The sequence below is a fragment of the Eptatretus burgeri genome, chromosome 17 (assembly GCF_056783735.1).
Source record: "Eptatretus burgeri isolate ZD-2024b chromosome 17, Ebu_testis_v1, whole genome shotgun sequence".
Taxonomy (NCBI): domain Eukaryota; kingdom Metazoa; phylum Chordata; class Myxini; order Myxiniformes; family Myxinidae; genus Eptatretus; species Eptatretus burgeri.
In genome coordinates this window covers 9104884-9123764 of record NC_140977.1, presented here as the reverse complement: position 1 = coordinate 9123764, position 18881 = coordinate 9104884, and the positions used below count along the sequence as shown (strand labels likewise).

Below are 18881 nucleotides of genomic sequence, written 5' to 3'. Positions count from 1 at the left end.
CCTGCCTCAATCAGCTGAACAAACCAAGTTTTGGAGCCAAATCGACTTTTTAGTGAAGATACTCCGACTTTAGTTTTGTTCGTAGCACATGGGGAGGCCATTGTTTTCCGTGCCATCCCGACATGGAGACACAATGACGGTTGTTCTTCCGCCTGTTCGCTGCTACACGCTGATTGGCTGTGTGAGAAGGTTATGTGCAATGTGATTGGCTGTGAGAAGACTATGTGCAATGTGATTGGCTGTGTGAGAAGGTTATGTGCAATGTGATTGGCTGTGAGAAGACTATGTGCAATGTGATTGGCTGTGTGAGAAGGTTATGTGCAATGTGATTGGCTGTGTGAGAAGACTATGTGCAATGTGATTGGCTGCTGGCATTTTTCGTAGAGGTTTATTAAAAGCTGATATTCGAAAGCCGATTCCATATTTGACAATTTGAAATGACGGCTTAAATAATTGTGTCGAAATCTGAAGTGAAATCGGAAAAAAAATAGGAAAGTTCTACATTCTCTTCACCGGATGTGATATAATTCAATAATATGGACCGCGGACCTGAGGTAAAATGGCTCCAAGATTCATTTTTCACTCTTTCCAAAGGTTCAGTAATTATTGTCCGTGTGATTTTATTTTACATTTAACGTACATATATTTATATATACGGTATATTTATATATATATATATATATATATATATATATATCTATATATATATATATATCGACATATGTATGTGTATATATTTATCTCGACATAAATATAAATATATTGTTGCGGATTTCAGAATCCCGTCTGATGACTGCATCCACACATCCAGAGGTCCTTCGACAGTTATTTCCTGAAATGCATATGTCCGGATGAGCCCCATCCCCATGTCGAATAGGATTTTAAATGTGAGGATGTGTTGAGAAGGGTGAACAATAGATCCCCTCTCTCATGGGAAAAGCTTTTTTCTTTAAGAAAGACATTTATACACGTTTTTTTCGCGAGCGCTGACGCCTGCCCTTTATCGAGCGCACGGGTTGTCATGGTAACGGTGCACAAGCTTGTGTGGACTTTGCGGCCGCCGAGAAGGGCCGCATATATAAAAATAATTGGAGAGGTCCGTTCAAGGAGAAAAAGTGAGAGAAGAAGCGGGTAAGCGAGGAAGCCAGCGAGTGAGCGTGTGGGTCGTTCACAACGAGTGAGGCGCAGGTCAGTCAGCAACAGACCGTGTGGGTCACTGGACGTCACCAGTTTCGTGAAGTGTGAAGAGTTGCCCGTGTCACAGCGCCAGGGTCTAAACCTGCAACGGACGATCTCGGTGCCCCCAAGACGTCGACTGGTGTTCAAGGCTGTTCGCGAGTGGGTGCACGGCAAGGCTGGGTGCTGGCGACGGACAAGACACTCACACACATATTTCAGGACGTTTTCACTTCACGGGCGACTTCCCTCTGGTGAGTGAGACGACTCTTCTACCCCCCCCCCTCCCCGAACGATCTGCTGGGTACCCTTTTCTGTGTTTTGTTGTAAGTAAGTCAATGCCCCCTCCTCCCCCCAATAAACATCTGCAAGCTTGGTGTTGGCTCAGTGGTTAGGGTGGCGGCTTGGGATGCTAGATACTAGAGTCCTGAGTTCAAGCCCCGTCGGCCGCTGAATTAATACATCAGGGAGTTGACTCAGCCTGTTCATCCTTCCGAGGTTGGCGAAATAAGTACCAGTTCCAGTGTGTGTACTGGTAGAGGGGCACTGCACCAGCGACAGTCACGCTTCAAGAAATGATAGCTACCCCAGCAGCTAAGCTGCCACACGACCACCAGCTTCTGCTCTCCGTCTCCTTCCTGTCATTAACCTCCGCCATCTTCGAAGATGGATGGAGGTTACTGTTTTCACCCCTTTCTGTTTGTTTGTTTGTTTGTTTGTGAACAGTATTACGGAAAAACTCCTCGACGGATTTCGACGAAACTTGGTGGGGGGGTTAGGTATGGTCTAAGGATCATGCCATTAAATTTTGGCCTTGGTCCCTTCCCCCCCCAAAAAAAAATTGTTAGAGAAAAATGTTTTTTTGCATTTCTACATGTTTTAAGTGATTTCCAACCCCCCCAATTTTTTTACCCCTCCCAAAAAAATAGAGAATTTCTTTTTTTGCATTTCTATGTTTTCAGTGGTTCTAATCGCTCTACCGCAAACGGGACGAGGAAGGTGGCACGAGTCACTTTTCACTGAGTTGATGATGTTTATTTGTTTTTATTATTACCAGAAATAACAAGACTCGGCAAGAAGAGGGATCCGGGGCGATTCGACGGGATGGTGTGGGATCGGGCGTGGGGAAAAACACAGACAATTCCAATGAATATACAGTTCTCAATCCCTCTAAGGCGCCAAGCACACACACACACAAACACACACACACACACACACACACACACACACACACACACACACACACACACACACACACACACACACACACACACACACACACACACACACACACAAAACGTAGCTATTTCTGGTGGTCAGGCTGGACCGTGGTGTGGACGCAACTGTCCCTGGATCGGCGTCGGACGAGCTGGCCTTGCTCTCGTCAGGGGGGCAGGAGAAACCGTGGTGCTGTCGACCTCCTGGTCTTGGCCCAAGTCCGCTCACAGCCGCCAGGGAACCAGTTCTGGCGCCAAGTTGCAAGCAGGAGAGGGAGGCAGGTCCGCCTGCCGTTCGACCCTGTACTCCGAGTCAGCAGAACCCCAGAGCCAACCAAGGTGAGGCACGAGGCTCAGCAAGGCTCCAAGACACGATGAAGAACACGATCGAATCAGCACAACAACAAGGACGCTCTCCGCGCAACAGCCTCCACACCAAAAAAACACGATCTTTTTGGTTGTAATCTTCTTCCTCTTCCTTTTCGACCCCGAACAGAACCTTTTTATCCTCCTGTCCTCGTCACTTCCAATCGAGCCGTTTATTGGCCCACAGCCGTCGCCTTCTGCCAATCGTGATCACGGGGCGGAGCCATCCGCTGCACTGTCCTGTGACGTCACGGCCAGTCTCCAGAGAATACCAAAAGGGGTTTACGCAAACACACTTACCCTATCCCGTGTCCCTATCTAATTACGTGACAATTATCATTTCCCCCCTTGAAGAAATGAACATTTACTAGACAACTTATCACCACTGAATTGCTACTTATTACATCGAGATCCTGGTTAACTCGAACAGCATGGCATACCTAATTAAACATCCTAATTACCCTTTGAATGCATACCCCCCCCCTCAAACGTAACAATATATATATATATATATATATATATATATATATATATATATATATATATATATATATATATATATATATATATATTGTTGCGAATTCGCGCCCGCCGGCGTGCGATCGGCCACGTAACTCGAATCGCGACACGTCGCCCACCAGACGGACAATTCAGTCGTGAACCTTAGGGAACTACCGCCCGGAGCCAGTCACAGGTGGGGGTTTAACCTCACCACGATCGTGCCAATTGCCCACCCATGCAGGATAGGGTTGCTTGCTAAATTCGACCTACATAAGTACCTGCGCGAGTGGTTGACCGGGCGATCGTACCACGCAACAGGCCGACTCCGGACACGAACCGCTTAAGCGGTTCGTTCCGTATTACAGGGATAACCGAGCGGAGTTATCGTCGGCCTTGACCGTTCCGATTAATTACCGGGCGTTTTAAACCCACTATCAATCCCTTACGTGATGCAAGATGGAGATTCAATAAAAGGAAGGAGACGAAGAAAAGCGGGAAAACAGTTCACCAAGCAATGCACTTTATTCACACACACACAGACAAGCACGTATATACAGCCATACAGTCATGCAACAAAAGCAAATGCAATACAACGCAGAGCTACAACCGAATAAAAGCAAAGGTTTATTTACATGCACTTAAACAGTTTCTACTTTACAAGACACGGCGCCACAGCATACATTCAACCCGAAAGAAAGAAAGCCACCCTCATAGGCGAGGAGGCAGACAGGTCCGTAGACCAAATGTACGTGGATCCTGGAGGATCAGCCAGGTTTATGAGACCGGGGAGGTCTTACCGGCGTCCTTGTGACGCGATGGCGGGCAAGCCGCAATGTTTGCGCAGCTGCACATCGGCTCCGTGGCCCTGGCATGGTCGGCGAGTCCTCTCCAGCGTGCTCCGCGCGAGCGGTTTTGTTGGCACCACATTTAGGGTGGGGGAGGAACGGGGGCCCCCTCGGCACTATTTCAGCGCGAATTGGGGGGGGGAAATCGCTGATGCTCAGGGAGAGGGGTATGGCTGGCTGGCTTGGATCCCGCGACGAGACGAGCGACCCCCACACCGCAACCGCGTTGCTGACTTCCGTCTTCCCTCCAACTCCTCCGCAACTTCTCTCCAACTCTTCTCAAACTCTTCCCAGCTCAACTTCTCCCGAACTCCTCTCGAACTCCTCCCAGCTCAACTCACGCGCGCGATCGCCTTGCGCTCGCATCTTCATAGGTCTCAGGAGGAGCCTATATGCAAATATTCGGATGAAAACGCGATTGGAGGCGGGGCCACGCCACCCTCTGTTCAGCCATTGGTCGGGCAGAAAGGGGGCATGAAGCATTCCTGATCCGAATTCTGCTCGTGGAGAATCCACGTTCATCGTGCTTGGAGGCGGGGCCATACCGCCCGACGCTTGCCCATTGGACGGAGAAAAAGGGGCGTGAAGCCTTCTGGATCCGAATTCTCCCTCGGAAAGGCCGCCATTCGCACTCGCGGCTCGATGCGTTTGGCACCGATCGCTGAACGGGCCCTAGACAGCCCGACGTTCGGTGTTCACAGGTGGTGCGGTTGGTAGTTGGGGTGGTCGTGGTTGTTGTGATGGTGGCATGGTTGGCGTTGTGGTTAAGGTGGTTGTTTTAATGGTGGTTGAGACGTGGTTGGTTCAAAATAACGACAGAAAAGAAAAAGGGCTATCTCAAAGCGTCGCAGCCTCGATGAATCACACATATTCCCTCTATACAATGGGTTTGGGCTAACTACACATGGACTTATCGATATATCTCACCTGAGGACTCTTTATGGTGTAATGCGAATTTCCACAACGGTAACAATATTCACAGCAATTCACAGCCGCGCACCTTCGGCATGACGTCATGGCAGCTGTTCGCGTCCCTCGTCCCTCTTGGACGGCACCATCTGGCAGGGATTCACCCTCCTGCCGGATTCCAACCATACGCGCAGCTATGACGTCATCCGGCGCATCAAAAAAAAACAAGCCCCGCATTTCGAGGGGTTCCCCACGCGAACACATGTGCTCTACCCGTTGGAGCTTAACACAAGCTCGCGTGGAGAACCCATCCGGTCCAAATCCGTTGTCCTGCCTAACCTTTGTCCGTCCGCGGGACCGGCAACATCCACCGCTGGCGTTTCCGGACCGGGTTTCACTCCCGCAAGCGCGCACGTGACGGCCTCGTGCGTTGCACGGCACGAACCTCGCGCTCGCTGCCGTGCAAACCCGGCGCGGTCCGCATTACGGCTACGGCCGCTACCCGGCCCTTGTCCATCTGTCGCCGTCGTCGTCTCCATTCCACCCACGCACACCTGCGTGTTACGACGCTCACACACCACGACATGACATTCACCCCGGGAGACGCGGCTGCATGTTCGCACATGCCCACCGTCATCTCCCTTGCATACCGCTCTCTCACACACACGGTCTCTCTTGCACTCGGCCGTTCACTCACGCATGCCCTTTCACTCGCAAACGTGGTTCCCACTCACACACGGTGTGCTGGGGGGGCACGCACTCCGGTACACTCGCAACCACACCACTCACACACGGGGCCGCACTCGCACCTTTCTCCACACACACCGGGACAATCACACTGGGGAATCGGGTCACCTCTAGGGCTCCCAGCACCTCCATGCCCCCCAACCTCTGTGTGCACCTGTCCACAGTACTCGCCCCCTCGAACTCGCTCGACACGACCGAACCCATCTGGTCGTGACTCGCTTCAAGGGAGAATAGCGTCTCCCTCCGTTCCCGAAGGAGGCTATCCAGCTGCTCGCACCGGGTCCCCACACGTTCTGCCATCTCGCCCCCATCGTCCTCCACTACCTCCGTGTGTGTGTTCGTCCTCAACCCGTCCTTATCGTGCAGTCTCGACTCTACTTTTTCTATCTCCCGAGTCTCTGTACATTTGATTTCTGTTGTCTCTTTGTGTCTATTAGTTTCTTCCTGGATCCTCGTCTCTGTTTCCTCCTTCGTTTTATTTAATTCATTCTCGACTCGGTCTATCTCCCGTGTCTCTGGCAATACTTCTACTTCCCTCTTTGTCTCTGTTGCTTCCCTCTTCTCCATTTTTATTTGTGTCTCCTTTATTAGGGTTGGTCCTAACTGTTGCTTCATCCGACGAGTGGTGTCGATCAAGTCCTGCACCACCGACATTGCTCCTTGTGGTGCTGTCACACATCCCACCTTATTGCGTTGTTCTACTTCCTGGCCCGTTTTGAGTCGTTCCTCCGCTCGGAACTACCTGAGTTCTTCGTTCTCCCTCTGGAATTTTTCAATCTCCATGGACTCCAATCTTGCTCCCTGTTTTAGTTGTTCAATTTCAAACACACATTGTTCTTGTTTTCTACCCCACAGTTTCTCCTGCTCCTCATTTTCCAATCTCATCGTTTCTTTCAATTGGCTCATTTCCTTCCTGTGCTTCATTCGCTGTTCTCTCTACTCTTCCTTGTTTCCTCTCCTGTCCTTCCTTCTCCAGTTTCATGGTTTGCTTCATTTGGTTAATCTCCTTTTTGTGTTTCATTTGCTGCTGTCTCATTACTCTTCCTTCATTACTCTTTCTTGCATCGCATTCTTAAATCTGGCCTTCGCTTCCAGCTGTTCGATCTGTACAGTGTGGTTCCTTAACGTTTCATTATCTGATGTCGTTCTTTCTTCTCTCACCATCCTCAACTCATTTTGTAATTCCGTCTCTTTGTTTTGGTGTTTCTGTAACTCAGAAGCTTTCTTTTCAAATTCCTTTCTCATTTCCACACACTCCGACCTTGCATTGGCTTCTAATTGTTCGATCTGTACAGTGTGGTTCCTTCACGTTTCCAGCTCGTCTTGTAATTCCCTTTCTTTGTTTTCGTGTTTCAGTATCTCAGAATTTTTTTTTTCTAATTCCTCCCTCAATTTGCATGCTTCTTCACTCATTTCATCCCTTCTTTCCACTGCTTCCCTCCTCAATTCGTCCCTTTTTTTTTTTTTTTTACTGTATTCCTTTAGTTTTTTCTGCCATTCCTTTCCCATTCTTATCTCCCCTTCCAGGATTTCTCTTTTAAACTGGCTTGCCCTTACCTCTCGCTTCAGTAGTTCCAATTCCCCATCTTGTTTGCGTTTTTCCTTTTCGAGCTTTGTTTTCCTTTCTCCTTCCTTCCTCATTTCTCCCTGCAGTTCTTCGAACTGTTCTGACTTTTCCAGCAATTCCTCCATCCTTTCCTCCAGCTGTCCCTCTCCTCTTTTAATCTTCTGTTCTCGGCTTTCGCTTTCCTGATTGCCTGTTCTTATCTCTTCCTTCAATTGTTCCAACTCCCCATCGTGTTCACATTTTTTCTCAGCCAACTGTATTTCCCCCACAAGTTCTTTGAACCGCCTTGCCCCCTCCAATATTTTTTCCATTAGTAGTTTTACTTCCAAATCGTGCTCCTTTTGTTTCTTTTCGAGCTCGGTTTTCCATTCTTCCTCGAAGTTCTTTCTATCCTGGGAGTTACCAATCTGTTCTTCCTCTATTCTTTTGTTCAGTTTGCTCTTTGCATATTCCAACTGATGGGTATACCACACTACCAAATTCTTTTTCCCACAAAGTTTGTCGACTCTGTTGGCTAGGTCATGTTTTTGCCACCGAATTCGTTCCAGTAAATCGTCCAATCGCTGTGTCCCCCCGTACATGTAATTTTTCTGAAGCTCGTCTGCGTGCCATTGTGACTCGTCCACTCCACTTTGCACCTCCTCAATATATTCTTCATAACGCTTCACCTTTTCCAAGACATCCCCCAATTGTGCCTGAAGCCTGCCAATGCTCGCATAGTCATCCTGCCACGCCTGCCATGGCACATGCCGTGACCACGTGGTTTGAACCGGTGACTGGGAGCTCACGCCTCGTGCTGTGCCGTTAGTTGTGCTATTAATATCAGCCCGCTTCGTGCTGCGCTGAGGTGCGATCGCGCTGCCATTGTGCGACTCCGTTTGCCGGCAAAGTTCGTGCTCAAGCCGCTCGCACTGACCACAGTTAGTGGTGGGGTTATAATTATAAAAAGAACCGACCCGGGCCATGGATCCTACATTGAAACACATATTTAATACCCCCGGCTCCCGCTCGCCTTGAAACGCCATCTTATTTCAGGTAAGCGATTTAATTTAAATTGCTTGTAATTTGGAGGGAATCGGTGGTCGCTCCACTCACCCCTGAACTGATTCCCGTGAATTTAGCTTGGAGGCGGGAGAGTTTGTTTCCCGCTCGCTGACACCAATGTTGCGAGGAGGGGGATGAGTTCGTATCCCACGACCTGACGCCAATGTTGCGAATTCTGGCCCGCCCGGCGTGCGATCGGCCACGTAACTCAAATGGCGGCTCAACGAACTCAACGTAACTCAACGAACTCAAATTCGTTCCGTATTACGGGGATAACCGAGCGGAGTTATCGTCGGCTTTGACGGTTCCGATTAATTACCGGGTGTTTTAAAACCCACTATTAATCCCTTACGTGATGCAAGATGGAGATTCAACAAAGGAAAGGACGCAGCAAAACGGAGAACAATTGGACAAGCACACTTTTATTTCACACACACCAGCACGTATATACAGCCATACAGTAATGCACATATAAAAGCAAGGACACAACGCAGAGCTACAACCGAATATAATTATTACACAGGGACACTTAAACAGTTCTACTTGACCAGACTGGCGCCACACACACACATTTACACCAAACCCCAAAAGAAAATGGAAGTGCGACTTCCCTGAGCGCGTCGAGTCCTCCTCCCGCGACCTCAGCTCCCAGCTCCTCCGGCGTGGTCGTTGAGCTCGTGCCTCGCGCCGCACGTGTGGTCCGCTCGACAGCACGGACGGGGTTTTGGGGAACGGACGGGGTTTTTTCAGCGCTATTTTCCGCGCTCGCTCCCGGGGTCCCAGGGCTCGCGCGAGGATCAAAGAAGCAAGGCCAAACGACGGCAAGATGAACCCATAGGAACAAGAACCCGACTGGAACAAGAACCCGACAAGAAGCCCCCCGAACCCTCCTCGTCCGTTCCTTTTGTAGCGCAGGGCCCCGCCCTTTGCCCCACCCCGTTTCTGGCTCCACCTCCCTTCTGGAAGCTTCCTAAAAAGGGGCGTGCCCTCTCGTTCCCCCCTCCCCGTGCCGTGCGTGGGGGGGGGCGAGGAAAGTCAGTCTTGGCTCGGGGCCAGGGAATTATTCCCCAAAAATCAGGCCCCCACCTTTTTTCACCTTTGACCTCTGGCCCAAATCGCACCTCCCCCATGCCAAAGCACAGGAAAAGCAGAAGGGAAAATCCCACAGGCGTTGTTGGTTTTCTTCCCCCCGCACCGTACGACGAGGGAAGAAAGATTCGGGCGGGAGATGCCTCTTCACACCCCGGCCGCCGCTGCCACTCCGCCCTCCCATCCGTCCCGCAGAGATCGTGACCGCACGGTGCTCGTTGAATGGCGAGTGGCGAAGATGTGGTAGCGTAGTTGTGGAAGGTGGCGTCGTGTAGTGAATGGCGTGATTGTTGAGATGTTGGTTGTGGCGATGTTCGTTGTTGTTCTTGCACCAAATTAACAATAGCCAAAGAAAAACGGCTAACCCAAAGCATCGCAGCCCGGATGAATCACACATATTCCCTCTATACAACGGGTTTGGGCTAACTACACATGAACTTACCGATATATCTCACCTGAGGACCCTTTATGGTGTAATGCGAATTTCCACAACCGTAACAATATATACATATTCTGGCATATTTTTATTTTTTCTTGTTTTATTGCCCTTTTAGAGCCTGGGACTATGAAATCCCCTAACAAAATGACTAGTTTATCAACAACTCATATTTACGTGTTTAAATTATTCAACTTATTACCACTAATCAATGTAAAAAAAATTGAGATGATCCGGGTGGATACTTAATTACAGCGGTTTTACCAAACTTTCCAACCCAAATGTCTGACTGCACGTCACAGTTTTTAAAAAAAAATGCTTTTATTCTTCTGTACATCAGATTATTTTCACTAAAATTTATTTACAAATGGGGCACAGTGATATAGATATAATAGTATAAAAAAATATTGAAAACATGCATGGCTTTGGTTTGGAGTAATTTTGCATTTTGTCCGACTGTACGTCACACTTTTTTGAATTTGATTAAAAAATTAATTTTCTTAAAAATTGTTTTAATATTTTTCCAGGTATTTAAAAAATATTTTATTAATTTAGAAGGCAGTTAAAACAGTTTTGGAGAATTTAGAGAGCTTTTTGTTACTCCCAGAATTGATTGAATTGAAAATTTACGTCCAAGAATTTGTTCGATAAATCTCTTTTAGTGCTTTTCAGCATCTGACAGTCACTGAATAGAGCAGTAATAAAGAAATAGGTATGTATTATTTCTTAATAATCCCAGAAATTGGTATTGTGATTATTAGATTAGTTGCTAGAATAAGTTACATACTCTGACCTTCATTTATTTTGCCAAAAAAGAAAAAAAAGAAAAATTAGGTAATTTCCTTGAAAACTCGCAAAACCATCAGAATAGGTACCCCTTCTTCAAAGTATCATATTTTGGTAGAAATATATGTAATTAAGCTATGGGTAATTCCATGGGAAAAGTTACCTGGTGGCTATTTTTTGAAAGTGCATTTTTCATTAAACCTTATATATCATATGACAGATCATGAATTGATATAATTAAATTTTTGCAATATTAGCTTCACCAAGCAGTGTCTGTATACATTGTGGTAGCATCTCCGGACGTTTATTAATAAATGTCCGGAGATGTTACGTCCGTTACGCTCAGTTGTTACGTCCGTTACATTACATTTGCCATCGTACTGCCGACTCGGTATCATTAATTCCTCAAATAAATGCTGGGAATACAATGACTTACCTATACCAAGCTGCTATACCAGATTTAGTCTTCTGTCGTAGAACACTTCACAGAAATTTGTGAGCAAAACGATCATCATGCTAAACCGGGTATTTTGACGGTTACGTCCGTTACGAAGATTCATCATACCGTAGCACTCAGGCAAAAATTCTTAATCTCATATAATTACCATTTCCTGGCACCTTTGTGTTCACTGCGCAAAATAAACTAATACATTTGGTACGATAACCTTGTTCTTCATGAAATATTTTTGAGAACTGCCAATAAGTTCTGTCTGAATGTTACATCCGTTACGGTGGAATTACCCCGACACGGTTTTTTGTTCTGAACTCAGTTAGACTTACACTTTCAGGAAAATGTAGTGAAAAAACAATGGAACAAACTTCGTTTTTTGACATTTTAGAAACAGAATGGTAACCACTTACATGCGTTGAGCATGTACATTCGTGTCCTGCTCTGTGCAGTAATAAGGTGTCACGAGCTAAGCACGGGTCTGCCTTCGAGCACGTTCCGTACAGTCCGCGTGGATCCACCATGGCCCACGTGGTCAGCGCTCGCATTCACCCGATCTGTGTCAGAAATTGAGGGGAACGATCGGTTTATGATTATATGGAGGATTGGAATGAAAACGATATTGATATAAGTGTCAGATGGAGAAATGGAGGGAAAAGAGAATGCCAATAAAATTAGTCCAGAAATGGGTTGAAAGGAATGCGCTGCCGGTACTGAGATTTCCCAGCATTTGGACTCCAAATAAAAGGGTACGTTCCAATAGTAGTTCGGGTCTAAACTCGAAAGTGTATAATCTCAAAAGGATGTAAATGTCCAAGGGGTCTAAAGGGATCTGAAGTGTCTAAAAATGTAAAAGTGGTTTGAAGGGTCAAAAGTGCTAAATGGTCAAGGGTCCAATCAGTCAAAAAGGGGTTTAAGGCTGTCTAGCATGACAAAAGGGAATGAATAGTGGGTGATAAGGTCAAAGTGGTCTAAAGGGAGTCAAGGAACTTCAGGAGTATAAAGATCTAAAGATTCTGGGAGTCTGAAAAGGGGTCGAGATGGTATAAAAGGACAAACGGAGTATGAAGGACTTTTCTCTCCTCAGAAACAGTTGTGCATAACTCCACCAAACTTGATAGTTATGATCACCAGATGGCAAGAATTTGCAAGAGCATGATCATTTTTGTCTCCGGAGCTCCTGGGGTGGGGTCAAAAGGTGAAATAAAAAATGCAATGCAATAACGGGCACATTTCTAAACATCTTTGTCATGTCACGTTGGACATGCAATCAACATTGGTGACTCATGAAATGTGGAACAATTTTTCGATTTGATCACTGGTTCATGCCCCAGGGGTTGGGGACTTAGGGTCACAGGAGTCAAACCAGAAATATTTTAACCCTTTGAACCCTGAGCTCCTTGGATTTTCGGCTTCCCCATCCCGGGCTCGCTGGAGAAAAATCCGGCCGCTCGGGTCTACGGAGGTTTGAAGGCGCGGCTGGTAAACCCACTGCTTGGGTTTGTGGAGGTTTGAATAGTGGCCGGTATACCCACAGCTCGGCTGTATGGAGGTTTGAATCACGGCTGGTAAAACAGCTGCTCGGGTTCAAAGGGTTAAACTGAAAATTTGACATCAATCTTGTTGGAACATTTTCCCATCGTTCAACCTTGCTTTAGGTGGGAAGCGTGGGGATTTACGATGGCGTGCCATCAACCTCGCTCTCGTGTTTTGTTGTTTTATGTGTGGTGAATGGAGGAATGATCCATTAGAGTGCAAATGATTTGAAGGAAAGACTTGTTTAAATGGAGAATGTGAATGATATCTGGTTTAGCACATTTGTACTCAGTTGTGGATTGAAGAGTATTGTTCTTTTTCAGGGAAGCAAAGATGAGTCAGTCTCAAGATTCAGCAGATGTTGCGATGAACAAGCGATTGGGTTCACCAGATGTTGCTGTGAACGAGCGATTGGGTTCATCAGATGTTGCGATGAACGACCCAACACCGACAACTGCATCAAAGAAAGTCTCCCTGCGGAATTATCTAACGTAAATAAGTTACTTTGAAGCTCGTTTTTTGGATGTATCTTCCTCACAAAGTGTGCAACAAATTGACTTTTCCATCCTTTTCTCCTTAGGAAAATGTACAAAAGATTTAAAAGGACGTGGAAAGGTGCTGCTGGACATTCCACGTAAGTAATGGGAATAATACAGGATGTCATGATGTGAAACGCCCAAACAAGTAAATGATATTCCTCTTAGAGAGAAGGATTAAACATCACCCTGTCATATCTTAATCACATTTTACTCAATTATTGTTTTCTGTACCATGGATTAGGGGTTGTGGGGTTGGGGTACCTTGAGGTGCTGGCACTCTCCTCTGACCTGTCTCGCCTGGATTGGAATCTGGACCCACATATAAAGGGTCATCCTGGTGCTTTACATGAAGGGTGATAGATCAATGATAGTGCCTTTTTTACTTAATTTAATTTAATTTTTTGGATACAAAGTTGAGTCTCGTGGAAGAACTGGAATGTAGAACAGGTCATGACCAAACAGAACAAAATGAACAGTAAAAAGAGGAGGAAAGGCCAACAGCAGGGTTGAGGGACAACATAAAGAGAGACTTTGGTGTGGGGAGGATGCACGTGGTGAAGATGGTTCCTTGGATACTTGGAAACTTGGATAAAGATGGGTTGGGGCAGATTAATGGGGAAGAAAAGAGCTTGGGTTTCGATGGGGGGCTGGGGGGGGGTAATCTGTGATGGTGGTGAACAGTAACTTTGAAAAGCAAGGGAAAACATTCAACAACAAAATAATTATTCCACTGTATTTTAAAGTTTTCTTCAAAACTGAAATGCACGATGCATCATCAGTTACAGTTGTCAACTTACAATGAGCAGGTGCATGACATTACTCCAAAATAAATAAATAAATAAATAAACATCCAGAAGCACTTTCCACCAACAAGTGGCCTCGTGAAAACGACCAGCCCAAAGTTCTCCTGAAGATGCAAGAAGCACTTTAAAGTGGTCTTTGGGGGCTTTGTGTTCGCGGCTTGAGGTCTCGATATGGATCTTGAGTTGAATCCTCCATGACTCTGACCATCAGTCTAAGTGAATCATCTTCCACCCATCACAAAACTCGCTTCCTCTGCTTCCTCTGCATCGTCTGCCACTGTCTCTTCCTCTTCATCAGATTCTCCCAATTCTTCCTCTACCTTTTCCTCATGTTGCTCTCCAGCCTGCTTACTCTTTTTGGCCAAGTGATCAGCTGCCTTTTTTGCTTTCAACTTGGCACGCTTCACACGTTTACGTGCCGTGCGCCGGAGGCCTCTCACCATTCTTCTCCAAATTCTTCTCCGGGCGAGGTTTTGCAGTCCATTCCTTCATTCATTCTGGGATGACGACTGGTTGCTCTGAGAACGTAAAGCTCGAGGACCACTTGTTTTTTTCGTTTGTGTATTTACTTCTTGGGGAGAGAATAAGGGTGTTGAGGTTTGTTTGGTGACCGATGACCAGATCTCGAGAGCACATTCACTAGTCTGGCCCACATGGGCAGCCAATGTCTGTCTACCCCTCAATCCCAAATTAATCCTGGAATTGAGTGCAGTACTGTCTTTGAAATTTCCATTTTGACGAAACCTTAAACTGTTTCACCAACCCATTTGCGCACTTCCCTCTTGATGCTTGGATCCAAAAGTGGAAAATGAAAAACATGTGATTTCAATGATGCTCACATCCACTTCGCAATGGCACGCATTTCTTGGCCTCGTTGTGCTGATACTTAGTCGGGTTGTGGTCAAGTCAGGTTGTTGACTGTCTGGATATTGAATACACAGAAAACCTGTGATGGTTGAAGGCCCCAAGAGGGCATCGTGCACCTCTGGGGCGAATAAAAGCACATACACACGGAATTTGAGTGAGAAATATCTTGTTATTCTGTTTTGCAATGAAATCAATTTGCATTCATGGGATAAATATGCATTGCAAGTGTGAGTTAGCATAGGTTTCTGTTCTTTTCTCCCCTATTTACCTTGTCTGTCCTCTACATTTCGCAACACATGCACTCTCACTCACTTTCAGATTCATTACCTACCTCATAACGAGTGCAATTGCAGGGCTTTAGCAGAGTGGTGGAACCTCTCAAGTGACAACAGGAATGTTTTGAAGCTTCTTTAAGCTTCCCCCCCAAACCTTCCCCCACAAACCTTCTCATCCCAGGCGTGATTCCGCTGCGATGCGGCTCCGCCAATCAGGTGCGGCCACATCAAAGGAGAAGTTGCTTCACAACAGCCAGGAAAGGAGTGGGTTTGGGTGGGGGTGGGGGGGTGATAGAAGGAGAGATGCGCAAGCCGTTCAAAGCCTTTTCCCTTGGAGCTTTTTCCACCTTTCATCTTTTCCGCTTGAATGCGTCAAGCTCGACAGAGTTTTGCCCTTCCACTCACTTCGACTTTCATTCTGCTTTGCGCTTTTGTTACATTCTTCCACACCTTCAACCTCTCCACTCAATTTATTTCCATGTATGCGTTTTCCCACAGGCCGCAACGTGTCTTCTCCTTTGCTTTTCTTTGTTCATACTTTCTGTGGCTTTTACTGACGCACTTACGGACCCGGTGCGTCTGCTCCGCACCAAGTCCATTGCCACACTGCCACGTTTTCCCTCGCACCAATGAAACGAGATATCCCGGAGCCACGCAGGTCATCGCGTTGGAACGGATGAACCTCCCTCAGTTTCCCCACATGACCGGGTGCTGCCACAGGAGGGAGAGAGGAACCGTGAGGGAGGCGAGCCTGAATCGCCGAGCAGTGTGCTCAGTCACCTTCATTGAGGTTGCTGAACATGTGCCGGAGCACGTATAAGACCCCGCACTTATCTTTCGCACACTATATTTCTTCCTGGGACAATTGGTCTGAGTAGGGAATTGTAACGGTAGTCCATAGAGATTACATAAGAGAGTGGCGTTGGTTCGCTCAGCCAATGAAGTAGTCACCACGTAGTTTCCTGCACGCGTCCCCATCTGCTTCGTTCTTTTCACAGGTATGGTAAACCGACCCTGGGCACGAAGATCCGGCCAGAAGTGAGTGTTGTTGATGGCGTCGGTGGTCTTTTTATAGACATGTCGGTTCGGAGTTATCTGCCCGCGTGTCCATCACAAACTGATGCGGTTTCATGATCACTGACCTGACTGTATTTTCATTCTGCCATTGCATTTTATTTGTAACATTTTTGTAAGTGCAATTTTACAAAATCTATTTTTTCATTATTTTCTTTAGGAATTCAAAGCCCCACGTGGGAAAAGCATCTTTTCAGCAAGAACCACCAACAGGTGAGGTGTGAGAGTTGTTGAGGATTAAATGATTTTCACTAAATTAATGCCGTGTCTTGGTTATGCATATTTTGCATGTGTTGGGATATTTAAGGACCTGTAAAAGGTTGTTGGTGTTTTTAAATATATATTTTTGGGTGGGGGAAGGGGGAGTTACCAGATCTGGTGGAGGTGTGCGCTCCACCGAGTGCCCTTCTGGTTCTAAATGTGATGTAAGTGGAGAACACCTGTTCGCACGTGTTGCTCGATCCAAACATTGTTATTCGAGGTAAAGTGACATTGTTCACTGTGCTGTACGTAAGTAGAAGTTCATTCCAAGTTTACACAATGAGGTTATCGTCCCCTATCCCATGGTAACTTCTTCAGGTTAGTGTTTACAACAAAACCCATGCCCCTCCCCTGAGGGGAAGAAAATGAAATAACAAATAAATAAATAAATAGAACTTCAAAATTAAAGAAATACAAAAAAACATTCTTTTTATTTCATAAATTAAAAACTTTTTTTGTATTTTCTTCCTTGGATATCGTGTGGATGGGTTGGTGTGGTGTTTGCGCAGGCATGAAGGGCTGACTTGGGCTGAAGGGCCTCTACCTGTGTTGGATTTCCTTGTTGAGGAAACAAACAGGAAACGCTCCCCTCCCCAAAATCCACAATGGTACGGTCCATAGAAAAGATTTGTTGGAGGCTGAAAAGATACACCATCCCCTTCCCTAAAATCCACCATGGTACGGTCTATAGAAAAGCTTGTTCGGAGGCTTCAAATATTCACCATCCCCACCCCAAAATCCACAATGGTACGGTCCCCAGACAAGTTTGGCAAGTGGTCTCTCCCTCTGACTCCCCATTTATTAATCTCTTTCCTTCTTCCTCAGACTTTGTTGCCACTTCCAACACAATAAATCCGTTTGGGAAGTTGTCACAAGAGGATCGAGTCAAACTCCAAACGACGGTCCAGACAGAACTGGTTTAAATGGATCCTGCCATGTTGTGAAGCGGTGCCGAGCACTCCGTTCCGTGAGAGTGCTTGCTTGAGCGTTTTGAATCCAGAAAGCAGCTTACCAACGGAACACACCCCTGGTTTCAAAAGCCCTTTTCGGTGGCCTGCACGTTCATAGGAACGTGTCAACACGTTAATATCATGTACATGTCGAGCACACTGTAATTTTCAACCAATTCATGGAGAAACATTTATTCTGTACATAATATATAGACGGCGACCAACGACCACAACTCGACAGTGGAGCATCGCAGAGGGTCGTGCGACGGCTCTTTACATTCGGAGGAATCTCTCGTACACTGTGGACCCTGGTCTTGCCCCCCTCAGAGAACCGTTTCTTTGTCAGCATGAAATGTGAATATCTCATATTTGGCCTTTCAGTACAAATTATTCACAAGGCGATAATTAATCGATATATCGATCTATATCTATCGATCCATTTATATTGTGTGATAGAGGAGTGAATCAAACTATTTATGATCAATCAAAACTGCAATGTCGGGATGACAAACCACAGTCAAACAAAATGCAGACACGTACGATGTACAACGTGGACATAAGTACTTACGTTACCAATCGCTAAACCGTGATTTTCGCTTCGTGAGCGCAGAGTAACAATGTATTCATCCAGTCTCAGGGCAAACAATGACCTGCACTGAGAAATGTCCAAAAAATTAGTGTGGATACCTTTCCCAATCCATACTCTCACTAGTATCTTACACAATCCATACTCTCACTAGTACCTTACCCAATCCATACTCTCACGAGTACCTTACACAATCCATACTCTCACGAGTACCTTACCCAATCAATACTCTCACGAGTACCTTACACAATCCATACTCTCACTAGTACCTTCCACAATCCATACTCTCACTGCCTTACACACTCCATACCCTCACTAGTACCTGACACAATCCGTACTCTCACTAGTACCTTACACAATCCATACTCTTACTAGTATGTTACACAATCCACACTCTCACGAGTACCTTACACAATCCATACTCTCATGAGTACCTTACACAATCCGTACTCTCACTAGTACCTTACACAATCCATACTCTCATTGCCTTACACAATCTATACTCTTACTAGTACCTTACACAATCCATACTCTCACTAGTACCTTACACAATCCATACTCTTACTCGTACCTTACACAATCCACACTCTCACTAGTACCTTACACAATCCGTACTCTCACTCGTACTCTCACTAGTACCTTACACAATCCGTACTCTCACTAGTACCTTACACAATCCGTACTCTCACTAGTAACTTACCCAATCCGTACTCTCACTCGCATTTTATTTGTAATATTTTTGTAAGTGCAGTTTTGCAAAATCTGTTTTTTCATTATTTTCTTCAGGAATTCAAATCCTCAAGTGGGAAAAGCATCTTTTCTGGAAGAGCTACCAACAGGTGAGGTGTGAGAGAGTTGT

At 46.2% G+C, this 18881-nt stretch overlaps 1 protein-coding gene across 4 annotated transcripts in view; it reads left to right on the top strand.

Moving 5' to 3' along the window:
* Positions 1–396: 396 nt before the first annotated feature.
* The window catches only part of LOC147009258 (uncharacterized), a 28145-nt gene continuing 9660 nt past the window's right edge, over positions 397–18881 (top strand). Inside the window, exons 1-5 of one of the 4 annotated variants that reach the window (XM_085862200.1) lie at positions 397–554; positions 12991–13158; positions 13248–13301; positions 16386–16438; positions 18809–18861. In XM_085862200.1, the coding sequence (XP_085718326.1) occupies positions 13001–13158; positions 13248–13301; positions 16386–16438; positions 18809–18861 (318 nt within the window). In that variant the 5' untranslated portion in view covers positions 397–554; positions 12991–13000. Of the gene's footprint in view, positions 555–1050; positions 1431–12990; positions 13159–13247; positions 13302–16385; positions 16439–18808; positions 18862–18881 lie in introns of those variants that run through there. The other 3 variants (XM_085862202.1, XM_085862203.1, XM_085862201.1) reach the window with 3 other exon arrangements.